Raw genomic sequence first — 16,975 nt, forward strand, 5'->3', positions numbered from 1 at the left:
TCAAACAAGAGTTGAAAGAAGAACATAGTTGATGGAAAATGCTGTGCATTGAATATATAATTCAAGTTAGACTGTCATACAAAATAATAGCAATGATTCATCTATAAATGTCACCCTAATTACTGAGATAAAATATCTATGAGATGTTTCTTAATTCAATCGTGTAAAAGGAAAGAAAGTTATAAATTGCCTAGTAGAACTCTTTCAATAAGCATTGTGAAAACTTGCTTGATGTAGGCTTGCTTAAAGAGCTCTACTAGGCAATTTATTTTCTTTTATTAAAAGGCATCCCTAAATACAAATAGAAGTACAAATAATATAATAACTACTAGCAAGTAAGTGACTATGTTATCAGTAGTTTACTCAGTTTGTGTTTTTAAACCTTTTATTTTTTTTAGTCAATGTGCATAAATACTGCAGCAACAGGGGACTGGGAAAGATTTTTGAAAGCACAAGTTACGGCTATACAGCTAACACCCATTTAATGTCAATAGGAGTCAGACTCCTAACTTTACTTTTTGCCTTTGAAAATCTCTTTGGCTTTGTACATTAACTTCTTGATTTATTCAAAAGAAAGATGAGAGAGTGGCAATAGATCCATCGCAAATGTAACAACACATGCCACTTGAAACCCACATTCTGCCAGAGCCAGCCAACAAAGCCCAAATAATAGTATGGTAACTAGAAAGAGCTGGGATCTTGCTAACTTGGACATAAACCGAAACAATAGCTTTGGTAAACAGCCTCTTCCGCTGAGAAGCTGGGAGCAGATTTAAAACTACTCTTCCCCAGTGCAACTTCTGGAGTAAAGCGGTTTTGGTACCAGTACCATTTTGCCCTGAAGCCAAATACATCCTCTGGTTTAGGAACCAGTAGCAGTAGGCACAAACCACAGCTGCAGGGTTCTTTTTTATTATTACTCCTAATATTTCTTACCCTTTCGCAAAGCATGTGACATACAAGGCTCCATGCACACATAAAATTCACCATATTCTTGATGTCAGTATTCATTGGTGGGTCAGTTCATTATTTTTGCGTATTCCTTTGCAATGACATCCAATGTTGCCTAACAAAATTAATTGTCAGTAATGCTAGCTAAAGTAAAGTACAAGCCACGAAGCTAGCTTTATATATAATTGATACATAGGACAATTTATAACTGCATATATAGCATAATAGGTTAATTGATATTTATGTAAGGTAGTTATAGGGCCATCACTGTAGTATCTGAGCATCTTCCACATCACCTCTATGAAGTAGAGAAGTGCTATTATCTCCATTTTACAGATGGGGAACTTGAGAGGCTAAGTGACTTGCCCAAAGTCTTAGTGCTCTTTTTGTAACACAACTTTCAATGGGTCTTCCAAGTGCTAAGGCAATGCCCTAGCCACTGACTCATCAGATTAACATACATTTTGTCATATAAATTTACATACAACAGACAATTTCTGTGATACAACATGATATATAGTTCTCCACAGTAAGACATAAAATCAAAGCATAAAGATGTAAACAAAACATCTAAACATTATTTTCCAAATACCTGTTACTTAATCTTAACATACTTTAAGGTAACAAAGAACTAAATAAAATATTTGGGGGTGAATGAAATAATACAGGCATTACAACATCTCTCTTTATCTGCTAATTGTCTAGTACCCAAGCTCAATGCTGCCAAAAATATTCAACAAATTGTTTACTGTATCTTGCCATCTTACACAGTGAATCCTGCCAGGCTCTATATTTTACCAACAAGGTGAACTAGTGGTTCAAATAATCTTGTAAGCAACAATTTGTCACCACATGGGGAGGATACAAAGGTCACTGTAGGTTATGAGAATTCCCATCAGACTTTGGATCACTATCTATGCTTGTGGAGCAGTCTTTTAAATAATGTATTTTTTTTCTTTTAGCTCTTCTAAGAGAACAGAAGAAAACCTTTTGAAGTTCCTTTTTTAAATCTTGTTATTAGCTGATTTCATTATATATTGAACTTTATCTGATGCTATGGTGCAGACAGAGCCAGTTTCCAATCATGCCAAGTTCCCTACTCATTATATGTAAAGAACTGCAAAATCCTCTGCCATTGGTAGAGTTCATTGTTTGCTTCCATGGTTAAGTGAAGACCAGCTTGCTTACCAGAACTAGATTTTATCACTAACCTACATCTAAGCTGAGGATCTATCCAAATTATTTTTTAGGAAGGCCTATTAGTAAAAGGGAAAAGATAACTATGGGCCAGATTTAATTCAATCTATTATGTACATGAATGGATTTTAGGTACCTATATATGCTTCCATTCCATCCTACCTGAGTCCCTGACAAGCTGTTAATACAGTTGGATGGCTGCAGGTTAATACAGCTGTTAATACAGCTACAGATGGGCAGCTCCTCCTCCTTCTAAATGGTTTTTTGTGCTTCAGTCTTAAGGGTCAGAGGATGGTGCATTTCAAAAGTAGATATAATATGGATTTTCAGGGACTTGAACAGGCTAGAATAGAACTGCACCTACCTAAGTACTTACATGTCTACCATGTTATGTTATACTTATCACATCATTTTACGTAGTGCTTCTACATCTGTTTTAAAATCTATCTTAAAGATCTGTATCTATTAAGCAACAATTAAAATCTCAGCTTTGGTGTATAATTCTATCTATATAATTCAGTCAAATGACAAACAACAAAATTAAATCTCCCATTGAGTAGGTATATTTTTTCTAGGTAAGCAAAATATTAATTTTACCCATATGCCCCAGAGTGAAAAATTCAATAAATTATATTATTTTACATGTTTACAACAGCTGTTAAACTGCTACTTTCTCCATCAATCAGGAACACTGAAAAGTTCTCACAATATTTTACCAGGGTTTCGAACTAAAATAAAGAGGAATTCACTAAGGGTCAGATATCTTTAAAGGGCAATTTAGAAAGCCCAGAGGCATCTAAAGGAAATGCTAAGTACAGGAATGTATCCGAATTCCCACTCTCTCAGGTGCTTTAGGCACTAAATTGAAGCTGAGTATCAGGTGCTTCCATTCATTACTTATAATATCACTTCTGAAGGTAGGTCAGTGTTTGTATGTTGTATCTACCTTTCGCTTCTTGGGCACTGTTTTGTATTTGGCCTACATTGTTGTTGTTTTTTGATATTTCTGAATTGATTGTGTGGTATCACACTGGGTAGGAATCTATATCCCAAAACTATTATCATCAGTCTGTACAGTACCTTAGCAGTCTCAAGCAGAGACCTAGGAAAAGTCTTCTCATTCCCAGAAATGAGACAGATCTGAGGCAATATGTGGCAGCTTGTATTTGTTATTGCCTATACAGTAGTTATTCTATGGTTAAAGACACTTTTTTTTCCAGTGGTGTCAATATTTTATTTTTTCTTACCTGAATAGTATGTCTTACAACATGAAAGACTTTATAAAACTTGACTTTCTTAGTATGAACTAAAGTGAGTGTTTAAATTATTTTTACACATAATTGTATCAATGTAAGTTGCATGAAATATTTGTATGTTTCATATTAAGCATCCACCATTCACACTGAAATATTTCATGTATTTTTGTATATATATGCATCTTTGTCAGTGTGCTCAGTGTCCGGTTAAAGACAACCCAGTGTCCAATAGCTCGTTTTCTGATGTACTAACTTCTCCTACCCCATATTGACTCAGATCCAGTCTGTAAAGACAATTTCTGAGAGGGGACTCTTCAGCCTCTTTGCTCATTTAATCTTTGATCTCTAATGAAACTACTAATGTATCACACAAACTGAGGATATAAACAGATGTCGCAGATGAAATAAAGTGGACCAGCTGTGGCAGGATGTGTCCTACTACAGCTGATCTGCTTCACTGGGAAAAAAAACACCTTGCCTGTTGTCTCTCATCAGTCAGAGGCCCAATCCCATGGGCAAATGGATGATGTGTTCCCTGCTTACAGAGGTGCACCTCAGAGATTCTTGAAATGTCTCTGTAGGAGGGGAAAGCCAGGGTTTCCCTCTTGCAGACACGCCCCAGGCAATCACCATGGTGTGCCTCTAAGCAGGGAGCCCAGGCTTTCCCCACTTACAGAGACATGACCTGGGGAATCTGCGAGATGCACCTCTGTAAGCAAGGTAAGTCAGGGTGTGCCCTAGAGACTGTCTGGAGCATGCCTCTCTAACTGGGAAATGCTGGGCAGGCATTCCAGGGGCCTGAGGGGGATCCTGTACAAAAATTCCTTGGGTGTGCAAGTTTGGGAGCACCTGCCCAAGGAGACTGAAGAGTGCAGGCAGCTCCAGGTTGCCCGTACTCTGTTGGCATAGAGCAAACATACATTTGCTGCAATTAAGTGGCAGAAACTATTACCGTCTTTGTTGCAGCCTCAAATTGTAGGCATTTGTGGCATGACAAAGAGTATGAACATTTGTTTATTTTGCCTTGGTGCCACGATACAAATTTTTATGGCGGCACAAAGGCAATGTCTTTTCCACCCTGATAATAGGTTTGAGATATTTACAGTAGATGTTGGTAGAGGGGACACTGAAAAGAGGTGTATAAGACACAAGACATCATCATCTGATCACCAGCGAGAGAAATAACCTGATTTCTTTACAGAAACTTCACTAGGACTTTAGCAACTTCCACCCCTTTATATATATTCCCACTCTGGAATACTCTACCCAGTAAATTCATTTCTTAGACATTACACTGAAGGTTTACAATAGCCAGATCACTCCTACATCATACTGGAAATCAACCAACCATGACAACTACCTTCACCCCATCATCTTTTATCTGAAGCAAACCACTACATCCATGGTTTACAGCTAAGCTCTTTGTTACAACCATATATGCTCTGATCTCACTAACAGGGATAACGTCTTTATAGTATGAAAGTAAGCATTCTTACACTTAAAATACAATTCCCAAACTATACCCACTCAAACCAACAAAACCAGGCAGGTGTTGTATCCACCTGATACAACACCAATCTTAGGATAGGGACAACAAAATCTCTCTGATTGTCACTCCTTAGCTAACGGCTTGGATAGCTTAGCTTAGACACATCATTAATGGCCATTCATGATCCAGTCCTTCCTGTGGGGACAAACTTGTCTTAGCTTACAGTTAGCCTCCCAACCTCAAACAGCATCTCTTAAGCAACAGCCTACCTCACTTCTTTTTTCACCAAGGTACCAGGCTTTGCAGTGGACGCAGATGCCTGTTGTGCTCCCTCCACAATACAGCCCACATCCTCACTGGATTGAATAACACAAATTATAACATCCAAGGTTCATTCCCCTGCAACTGTACCAACATCATATATGCCGTCACCTATTTATAGTGCTTCTCTGATGTCTGCATTGGACAGACAGGGCAATTGCTACATGAAAAAATGAATGAACACAGATCTGACATAATAAGCTCCAGACAGACACAAAAGCCTGCTGCAGAACACTTTACCACCCCTGGACTCTCCATTGCTGACCTCAGCATAGCTGTTCTTAGGCACTAAGCTTTTAAAAATTTATTTGAACAGGAAATTATGAAACAAGAAATCATCCACAGAGTGGATTGGGTTAAGTATGGTGTAAACCTATGGCTTCTGATCCCATTACCTGGATCCGCTTTGGTGACCCCTTTGTTCCTATGGGTTCTTTGCTTGTTTGCTTCTCCCGGTACTGTACCCCTCCCTTTTCCTCTCCCCTCTTCCCACTCTCTTCTCCATTTCCCTTCTTACCTTTTGTATTCAAATCACTCTCTCCATTTTATACATTGCTCTGTGCATGTCCTTTCATAGCATCTGATAAAGTGAGCTCCAGCTCATGAAAGTTTATGCTATAATGCCTAATTTAGTTAGTCTATAAGGTGAAAGTCTACCCTGCCTTCATCCTCATCTGATGCCAGGCATGCTGTGTAAGTGGTGGCTCCTAAACTGTTCCTGTGTTGGTGCATTTCTTCATGCTTGCCAATTGACTTCACTGAGACAGAGTTTATTACTGCATTTGCAGAACCCTAAAACTACTTCTGTTTTGGGGGCTAGCACACAAGTAGTCTCAAGAAGGTCTGAGCATGACACTACCTTGTTGCACAAGACAGACCTACAGTGTGATGCCTTTGGCTGATATAATCTGATGCTGTTACTGTTTGCCACACCTTCTGAGACAGCCAAATGTAACTGCACACTGTCAAAATAGCTATGTTGGTAGCAAAATATCAGCAGAACTTTTGCTCATAAATGTTTCTAATGTAAATAAGGCCTTAGTAACCTTTTCATAAGCACCTTTCATCGTAAATTGTAAATAGTTTGGGCAGATTCTCAGCTGGTAAATCAGCATACTGTCACTGAAATAACTGCTTCATCTATCCACTTCCACTAGCAAAGAATGAGGTCCGATGTATATTAACAGCTTTGTGAGTCACTATAAACAACATTTCTGTCTCTTACAAGTGTTGCGTGACAAAATTTTGAACGGCTCAATTTGAGACATTTAATTTAGCATCTCTAAAATCCTTTTTTTAAGGAAACTGCTAGCTACTATTGGATTTAAAATATTTGTCTTCAGATAGTTGCTACTTCAGTAGCAACTAGGGCCTTATAGTGGCTCATGTTTTATTTTTTGCAGTCATTCATCACAGAGAGATAAACAACCAAGAGTTATCACACAGTGTGAAAGACGCCATAAATCCATAGAGATAAGCAATAAAGGTCTTACAAGAGATCCTGGTCATGTCAACTGCACATAAAGAATACCTGATTCTTCTTATCTAAGCCTGATTTTAAATTCTGTTAAATACTGCTCGGTGTCCAACAATTGTGACAGGTATAAATTTGCTTTAAGTTCCTCAAATCTTCCAGTAGTCCCAAGGGCCTGGAATATTGCACTTTAAACTGTACAGAGTACTACTGTATATGAAAGCCTAACCTGTAGTCAAAGACACTATTCACGAAGCTGAATAAGGGCTCCACAATACAGCTCTTTGTGAGGGTGCCCAATTCTACATTTGGGGTCTCAAATCACAACATGAATATACAAATATTGATTTTAGTGACTAAATAGTGATTTAAGCACTTAAATGTCGCTATCCATATTTGAAAACTGGATTTGGGGATATAATACTTCACCTGACTAGCCTAGAATATTGTATTTTAGGTATATCTGAGGTACACCAATTATAGTAAAACTGTTATAAAAAAACGAAGGAGGGAAAAAAACCTCACCACATATTGTTGGCCCTAAATATTTATCTCCTACCTCGGATTTGGTGATGGAATTAAATTCATTCATATCTGGACTAGAAAGTGTATAAACAGTTACATTAAGAAGTTGTATTAGCTCCAACAATGTTTATTGGGGCAAGTCTGCATTCAAGCTGCATATGGTGTACCTTTAAATAGGATTGTTAAATACCAAATAAAATGTCAAAGTCTGTCAGGTCTGAGGCTTTTATAAACTGTTTAGACTGTGGGTAAGCTGGGTTTGGTACATCATTCTCTGCAGATCATGTAAAAGGAAAACAAAAAAACCAAGAGAAGAAGAACAATGAAGCGTAGTCAGTTTGAAGTTGTTTCAGGGAAAGGCATACTCTGGATCATTACTCTCCCAATCAACATTTTTCCTCTTCCTCCATAACCTGCAAATCCACTATTTACCTTTCCTCTCTTTGGGTGGTATTCTGAGGTTATAGATACTACTCAATAATCATATTAAAATATCACCTCAAAAGGGAAGTCCAGAACTGCATGCCAGATAAGTACATGCTATGAGTAATTTTAACTTGGACCGAATCACCTTTGCGCTCTAAAAAAAAAAATACTATAGTCTACCGACAACATAATTTTCCCTTGTGAACTGAAGGCTTTGAGTAATAAAATCTGCCAACTACCTTGCAGAGCTACTTAGATTACCACACCTTAGTGACCATCTTTCCCACTCTCTCCCCTCCACCCTCCTTACAACTCCATAATAATAACATCTCTCTTTCAGCTTCTTCCCCAGTTTTCCCACACACAACGCAACCCAGACCTCACCTTCAGCTCTCCTGAGGCCACTTTGGAAGCCAGCTCGATGACACAGCCAACAGCCATGCGTGCAGCGCCGGACGAATGCAGCTCATTCCAAATGGTGTCACTGTCCACCTGAGCAAACAGTCAGGAGAGAAAGAAAAAAAAAAGAAAAAGAAAAAGAAAAAGAGACTATAAGAGAAAACAAATCAGTGAGGGAGGGCTGGCAGGGTGACAGCCAATGTACAATAACATTAGTCTTCCGTCTTGGCCAGCTGAAAAGACCTTCTGGACATGGCTTTGCTTATAATTTTTCTCTACACTGACTTCTCCAATGGAAACACATTCCTTTCATGCCTCACTGCCATTCCCTGTTTAGATTTCTCATTACAAACAGCATTACATAGGCCGGATCTGGCCAAGTTAGAGGCCTGTTAGACACCAGGCCACAGCAGTAGATACAATATATGTTGAGGGCCCTTAGTTGCACAAAAAAAACCCGTTTTGTGAGTGCCAGGACAAAGCATTTAAAAGAAATTTGTGATTACCAGCTTTAGAAAAGAAGCAGTTGGTGTTATTAAAATGACATCAATAGCACAAATTCTATGCAAGCACTACATTTCATGCTCCTTAACTGTAGAGAAGAAATGTTTTAGAATTATGGAATATGCTCAGTAAATCCATTTAAAAATCAGACAAACTAAAATAATAAATCAGATGAAAAGGAGACTCCTCATGATCACCCAGCAGTATTATAATCCCCGTATACTACTTTGTTAAGGGTGGGCTAGTGGATAACAGAATGCCCTGACATAGCCAGGTTAGTTTTTTTAATGCCTACTGTGCATTTATGACACATTTGATTCATGAAAGAGAGGAATAAAATAGAAAAAAATATAGCGGAAGAAAATAAATCACTGATATAATGCCACTAAATTTAATGGAGTTGTATCAGAGATAAATTTGGTCCAGTGTGTTCTGGCTGTTAATATTTTATTAAAAATAAACAGGAGTGTTAACAGAACAAGTTATTTTCTTTTGTAAGTACAAAATTAGATATCGCCAGCTATAGAGGAAAAGGGTATACAGTGGAGATGAAGTTAGGGACCATAGGCAATATGTTTCAAAAATTAAACTTATGAAATATTTATATTTTCAATAACTATTTAAATAAATAATGAATGAAGGAAAATGGTGAAGGGTTGTATTTACAGTATATGATTTCAGACCAGGCAGATATCCATTTTAAATAGTCTAATCTAGGAAATACCCAGACTTCCTTGGTGCTCCATAGGAAATACCTTTACATACAAAAATATTGTACAAATCTGTTATAAAAAGACTTTTAGAGATACACAGAATACCATGACAGAACCCTATTTTGACATTTTCTAAATACATGACATGCTGTGAGTTTGAAAAAGCAGGTTCTGTTCTTAATTTCTGAAAAATTAAATCAGGTAATTGAAAGTAGATGCAACTGTTATTTGATGCTGGAGTTTCTGAGGAAGTCTCTGATTAGTTCATGGAAAAGGAGAGAAGTTTGATCTTCTATACACCTGTCAAATATCTTCATCTTTAACATTATATTAATATAAAATTCCAAGGATCATAGTGGTCTTATTTTTCAGTGTGTTGCACCTTATTTTTTTCTCATTTTCAACATTTTTATAAAGGTGTAACACTACTGATTCAGTCCATGTTCACATCTGTGCAAGAAGAGAATTAAGCGTTTTAGCAAAAAAGACTGGATTTTGGTCATAAACTTTAGAATGGTAACAATACTTTACACTTTCATCTAAGGATCTCAAAGCACTCTACTAACATAAATTAAACCTCACAACATCCTTAAGAAAGGGCAAGTTGGCAATGATTTATTTCTCTTCTTTTCCAGATAAATAATCAGAGATTTAAAGAAATTAAGTAGCTTCCCAAGGATGCACAGTGAGTCAACATGTAAATCAGGGAATAAAACTAGAATATACTGAATCTCAGTATTTTAGACATAGAATCATAGAAAACGAGGGTTGGAAGGGACATCCAGGAGGTCATCTAATCCAAACCCATGCTCCAGGCAGGACCATCCCCAACTAAACATCACATCAGACACAATGTCTATGGGCTTTGTCTCTAAAATGTCAAATGGAACAGCCACCATTCCATCTGATGCAAAAGTCAAAAAAAAGGAAAATGGAGCAGATGTCAAGTGTTAAACAATTTAACCACACCAAAATAAACTTATTAACAGGATGGCTGGACAGAGTACTTTCCTACTGTTTCTATGGCTTGCTAATGATGGTTAAAAATGAAGGACTATCTGATTAAAATTTTTCAACAGCTGCTGTTCAGTCTACTGGTGTTCAAGTAAGCAAAAGCTTGAAACCTCGGAGGGGCTATTATTCATTTCCAGGGTTACTTTTTGAGTCAAATGCTGGAACCACAGTTTACATGTACCCACCCTTCAAAATGATCATCTCCTCTGAAATATAAGAAAGGGATGTCAAACCACTGGGCAATGTGCGTGTGTTTACTGGCAAGACTATTGTATTAATCATGTTCACTGTTCTACTGAGGACAAGGAGAATTGGAATAAGACCCAATAACTACAATTAGAAACTTTCCTGTGAACACTCAAACCTTGGAAGCCTAATTTTAAAATGACTTGCGATAAGAATGGCCAATCATGAATCAAACCCACACATCATAAGGGACTGCCAAAAAGACCAATGGATGATGGATGGAAAATTCAGAGTTTTAACTGAGAAATTAGGGGCAATAGCACATGTTATGCATTGAATTCCCCATAGCAACAGGTAAACCATTCAAGCTACCAAACTATTTCTGCAATAAAGAGGGTACAGGAATACTAAGACATTAATGTGAAAAGGGAGTGATCAACACAGGGAGGAATGGCATTGAATTTCATCTCTTCAGAGTCAAATTCTCTGGTCCAAACCTATGAAAAATTCTAGCTGAACTCTATGATAGGTTTCCCTGAAAAGCAAGTGAAGTAGATCTTGGCCCTAAAGTAACCTGGTATGTCAGAAATGGAAAACTGCTATTAGGTCATCTGCTTCATCCTTCTCCAGTCTCTTTCTGTATTTTGCTAGTGTTATGTTTGCCTAAATGTAAATGTCTCATGTGCTTAGGCTGAGGCATTTTCTTAGATGCAATTTATTCTGTAACTTGTCATTGAAGATATTAGTTAGATCCATTAGCATTTTAAAACATCAAACTGAAATAGACTGGTGAAATGAGAACAGAAGTTAGCCCTATGCCCTTTTCCTGATTATGCACTGTGGGCTGAATTCAGAGGTGCCATAAATGGACCAGATCCAGGAGTCAGTCAGTATGCCTGTATAAATTAATGTAAGTTAGCTACTGTAAGAGTCTGCACTCTGCTTACTCAAAACAAAGAGAAAGCTGTACTGGGAAAAGCACCCTGTACTGGAAAATGAGGCTGCTTTTTTTGCAGGCACCTGAGATTTATTTTCCTTATGATTTTTTGGTATATAAGTGCCATCTACTTTTACACTCACATCAGCTTACCAGAAAGTAATTTACTACTATTATTTATGAGCCTGCTTTACATAGCCCAAAATATCAAATTGGCATTGGAGGGGAAATAAATCTCACAGTTGAAGATCCATGTCTACAGCTGTTTCAATTCTACAAGTAAATACACAATACGCAAAACTGTTTCTATGAAAATATCTCAGCTCCAATCAACTGAGACATTTTAAACCAAGTAAATAAATTAAACTTACATAATTCTTGGTGTTTCTTTAAGACAACAACAGCAACCTATAAAAGGTCTGGTCATATATCTATAGGACCAATCCTTGCTTCCCTTATCCATATAAGGCAAACCCACAGGATTACTCAGATAAATTGAGAGAGCAGGATTTGACCCTTTGTTTATTCCACCATTACTTCCCTCTCCCTCCAGACCATAGACACCCCATAATGGTAATAATAACAATAGTCCTTGTAATTATGCATAACAAGAACAAAATAATCTCATTAAGGATGTGATAGTTTTGGAATCCTATTTATAGAAAAGTTCAGCGGAATTTAATAGAAAACAAAGCCTTTTCTACTGATATTTTGGGCCGTCCTGTAGAATGTATTATAAAATTGTATCTCTGTTAGATATTTCTACAGAATGAGTTAAGTCCTACTCAGCATTTGCAATATAGGATTTTTCTAACTTTATTATTATTATAATTTCGATTAAATCTGTAGTTTTGGGTTCTGCAGGAAACTTTGTGTCATTGTTTAGAAGTTTTGAAAACTAATCTACAGCATTTTGTAGCTCAATAGAATAAATATACAAGCCATGTAATATAAAGCAAAATGGAGTTTTAATTTTTTTTTCTTTAAGGGCCAAAATTTCAAGTTTAAACAACAACCATATGAAAGGCTTTAGTATCCATATTCGAAACATTACTGCTGCTCTTTAAAAAACGTGGATTATGCATAATAATGTTGTCAGCCAGAAAACACAACCCTGACCTGAACACTAACATTAAGACACATATGGATTTACTTCATTCAAAGTTTCCTGAATGAATATTGTAGGCTGTAGGCTTTTTCAAGCACATCTAGCCTAGCTCATTTGTTGGCATGTGTAGCAAAGCTAATACCCTGTAAAGCTGCATATGATAGAAATTAAGCTACCTGTCCCTGAAGTGGATATGGAGATATTAAAAAGGAAGAGGGAATGAAAAAAATGAAAAGCAAATGAGAGCAACTGATATTTCAAGTACTGTTAGCAGGAATTCTAGGTTTTATTCTGCAAAAGGTATAAATATCTCTCTTGGCAAAAACATATATGATACTTGAGGCTTAACAATGGAAAAGTTAACATACTCAAAACAAGCAAACAGCAACAGGGTTGTTCAGAGTGATCGAGTGCTTGGTAGTATATAACAAGATTGGGATGTATAGTATTTTGCTAGATTGATCATTAGTTGATTTAGGTCTGAAAATTACTGTTATCTATGTAAATCAGGAGTGCTCAACCTCCAGCCTGTAGGCCAGATGTGGCACAGAGCCTTGGAATCCAGCCTGCTGGGCTCCCCACAGGTTGGGAAATTTGGCGGTGGGGGAGCAGTGGCATTCAATACTGCCACCCTCCCCCTGCCAAATTCCAAAAACCCAAACCCAAGCCCCTCACCAGCCTCTTCCCCCTCTTTACAGCTGGATCAGGGCTGGGTCACATGTCGTCCCCACCAAAATTGTTCCAAACAGCTGGATGAGGTCATACTACAGGGACTGCCCCAGGAACCAGATCAGGACCACCAACCAGATCTGGTCAGCAGACACCCTGGGCACTATCCATCAGGCCCACCAGCCAAAAAAGTTGAGCATCACTTCTGCAAATTACTGATACCAGATGCATTGTGTGTGTGTCAGAGAAAGTGGTGTGTGAATACATCTGAAAGGCAGAGAGATTGTTGGTGCTAATGCTCGTATTTTAATAACAAAACCCAAAATACTATATGCTTTTCCACTATAAATATACTTTCCTCCAATGCTTTAAGAAGGATGCCTGTAATATCCTGGTACCAGCTTTAAGAACATTTGGGGCCCAGATATTCCATTCCTGACAATGCTTTCCAATTTTCACACTGATATGTGCAAGTGCGTGCATGTGTGCATTCTGAAACTCATCTCTCCTCCCTAACCTATTGTTAACAACCCTGAAACTGAGTCTTATATTCACATTTAGCAATAAATGGATTGTGTTACAAAAGAAAAAAAAATGTCCCAGGCCTCTGCTTTGAGTCCTACAATAATAAGCTCTGTCAGTTCTCCTGATTCACTCCAAACAAATCTGTGTTGGAAGGGCACAGCAGCCACTGAATATTTTCCTTTAAAAAAATCAGAGTACAGTCAATTTGAATTCCAGGGACTTGCTGGGAAATATGCACAAAGATATGAAACATACCCCTTTTAATGTGTGTGTGCATCTTCCCCTCCCACTCCGCCCCCTGCCCCACACTTTCAATTACCACGTATACAACTTCCATAATAGGATTTTGTGACTTCACCTAATGGCCAAACATGAGTGAAAGCAATAATACATTAAATACCTAATCTTATACTGGATTCACTGTACAAAAGTCAAAATTTGCCAGACATACAGCACATAATTGCTCTCTTAAGCAAAACTGCATTATTTCTAATATGCGTGTGCGAGAAGAGTAAACAAATGATGATCTTCTAATGGCACTGACTTTAACTTATGTGCACAAAATCTTTGAAAACAAGCAAAAAAGGGTGACTGTGGCTCAAACATGGCACCTCTTCAAAGCAATTTAAGGAGACTTTTCTCATAGCTAAGAATTGTACTAATCTCCTTTCAGATAGAAGGTCCACAAAACAAAAATCTCTGGAAAATCAATGGCTTGACATACCCCTGTAGCCCACTGCATAGAATTACTATTGTGAATCCTGTTTAGTGACTTCATGTGCCTAACTGTTATAAAAGCTTTCAGAATTTCACACCCTAGCACTTGTGCCAGAGCAAACATGTTTCTTTCACTGTATTTTGTTCCTGGCAAGCAAATAGAAACTGAATATTTTCCTGAAGCATTACAGCCTCTAAAAATTGTGTGTGGCATTTTGATAGGACTTTCAGCATGAAACCTGTCATTCTTGGAATAAACTAGCTTTGGAGTGTGCTAATATACAAGTCAGGGACAGCAAACGTATGCCCATGCCCAGTGCTACATTCCAGCTGCCATGCTAGTAATTCACATCTTCTATCCATATGGAATTACTGGTCACAGTGATCATTCATCACATGCACGATTTCACTAAGAATCAAAAGATCCTCTGTCTTGCTTCTCTGCTTCTGTTTCATCTCACCATGACTAAAGAAGCTAAGGTGTGCACATCATAACCAACAAGTTATCCCTAATGAATGGCCTGTCATCCCTGTCTCTAAGTAGTACAAAAAAGAGAAAGTATATGCATCTGCCTGGTGTCTCCTTCAGAACCCCCCTCCCTCCATATATGAAATGTATGAGTAAGACACTTTAGAAAGAGAAGTTTTTAACATGAACCTAGTGATGATACACTTCCTTCTATCACAGTGACACACAACATTTGAAAAATTTACTAAGCTTTGCTTTGATAATGGACTAATTAGTTCATGGTAGCTTCTCTTACATAAAAGCGCTGTGGAACATACTTGTATTTTCAATATGAATTGTAGGGAAATAATTAATACTATCAAATCATCAGGATCCAAGCTGGGTAGGTACTTCAAAAGATCCTTGAAAGCAGTTGTTTAAATAAAATAATTTAAAAAGCCTGGAATTTCCTTTGGCTGTGTTCACTCCTTTTTATTGTTTGCACCCTGTGAATGTTCTAGTAGATGGATGTATTGGCAGGAATCTTCACAGGACACTGGAGAATATTGTCAGGGAGTAAATTCTGAACTGAAAAAAAGCAACTGTTTGAATGTTAGAATTAAACCAATAGCAAACAAGGAACACAGACAATATGCTATTTCCTATATGTGTCCTAATCAGTACTTTCCAAACTTTGAACAATGCATACAGATAACAAACAGCTAGTGAACAATTTAAAGAAAACATTCAGAAAACACTTAAAGGCACAAAAAAATTGACTATCCAAGTCCTATATTTGCCACTTTGGTGATGTAATCACCACTGAAATGATCAAGCCTTAAGTTAAAGTGAATTCAACTTCTGATTAATAAACACTTTAATAAGTAAGTTAGTGGCAGAAGTAATACATCCTTAAAGGGAAATAGGAAAACTGTCTAAATTATTTTTAAAAACTGCAAAGTATATCAAATCACTAACAAAAAATGTACCAATGTATATTGAGTAAAAAAAAAAAAGAAGCGTTCAAAAGAATGCATTTGGACTTAATTACCTACCTTAATTACTTGCAAAAATCTGAGTTCAGGATGCTGCACGTCTCATATAGCAACTGAATATATTGCAAATACATAAAAAATTCAAAACCTTGAATAAAAGTCTGAATTATTATAATTGCAATGTTAAGATTATTTTATTTTGAGGAAGGATGGATTAGATGTGGATTAGAGATTGTTTTAAGAAACAACTCATAAATAAAACACTTAGGCCCAGATTCAAGTCTCAGAGATGTGGCATGCATCACCAGATGCTTGTAAAAAGGTTACTTCACTTGCAGAGCTGGCCTTGAGTACTCTATTAATTTAACTCTGTATTTGCTCTGATTTTTAATGGATTGGTGTGCAAAAACTCATCTGCAATTGTTATCCAGTATTTCAGAATCTATCTCCCAAGGGTTGATGCACAAATTTACTGTAAACGTTTATTTATCCCTTTGTGCATGTAATCAGAATTAATGCAAGTTTTTATGTGCAGAATGAAAACCTCTTCTTAGAAGTCTGGATTCTTAATACAGTGCATTTTTCCAGTGAACTGGATTTCAGCACTCTTCTTCGATGTAGATAATGTTTTCTGTTACAAGCTGCCACAGCTATTTTAGAGCCTTTGTGTTTACTAAGATAAACATTATATGAAAAATGCAAATGTCTTCTGAAGAGACCTTGTGCCAATTTTGAAGGCTAAATTTAACCAGTAAAGCAAAACACAATGGAATTTCAAAGTGCAAACCTGATGCTGACTTTCCTTTGATCTCTATCCAACCCACATGTATATGCATTTTTCTAAACATGATTGAGGGCTACGAGCATGCGTATGCGTAAGCTATACGTAATGTTAATACAGTATACAATTATTTCTGTTTAATATAAGCATATAATGCTTAAGATTAACCTTAAAAGTAAAGAGGGATTTACATAATTCTAGCCTATACTTTCTAAGCTTTGAGCAACTTGATATTTTTGTGGAATCCACAAAATGAAACAAAATCCTCAAGGGATTGAATTTTCCATATGTAAATTTATCAATTTCATAGCGGTTTTCTCTGTTCTACATGACAGACTTT

General features: G+C 37.1%; 1 protein-coding gene across 1 annotated transcript in view; it reads right to left on the bottom strand.

Annotated features, from left to right (window-relative positions):
• The window catches only part of LOC149864807 (histone deacetylase 9-like), a 181,533-nt gene extending 165,484 nt beyond the window's left edge, over positions 1-16,049 (bottom strand). Inside the window, exons 1-2 of the mRNA XM_090046830.1 lie at positions 15,915-16,049; positions 8,024-8,131 (exon numbers count right to left, since the gene is read on the bottom strand). Coding sequence (XP_089902956.1) covers positions 8,024-8,080 — 57 coding nt within the window. The 5' untranslated portion in view covers positions 8,081-8,131; positions 15,915-16,049. The remainder of the gene's footprint in view (positions 1-8,023; positions 8,132-15,914) is intronic.
• Positions 16,050-16,975: the final 926 nt, after the last annotated feature.

This window comes from Crocodylus siamensis, chromosome 5 (assembly GCF_052110815.1).
Source record: "Crocodylus siamensis isolate JL-2025a chromosome 5, ASM5211081v1, whole genome shotgun sequence".
In the NCBI taxonomy this organism is placed as follows: Eukaryota; Metazoa; Chordata; order Crocodylia; family Crocodylidae; genus Crocodylus; species Crocodylus siamensis.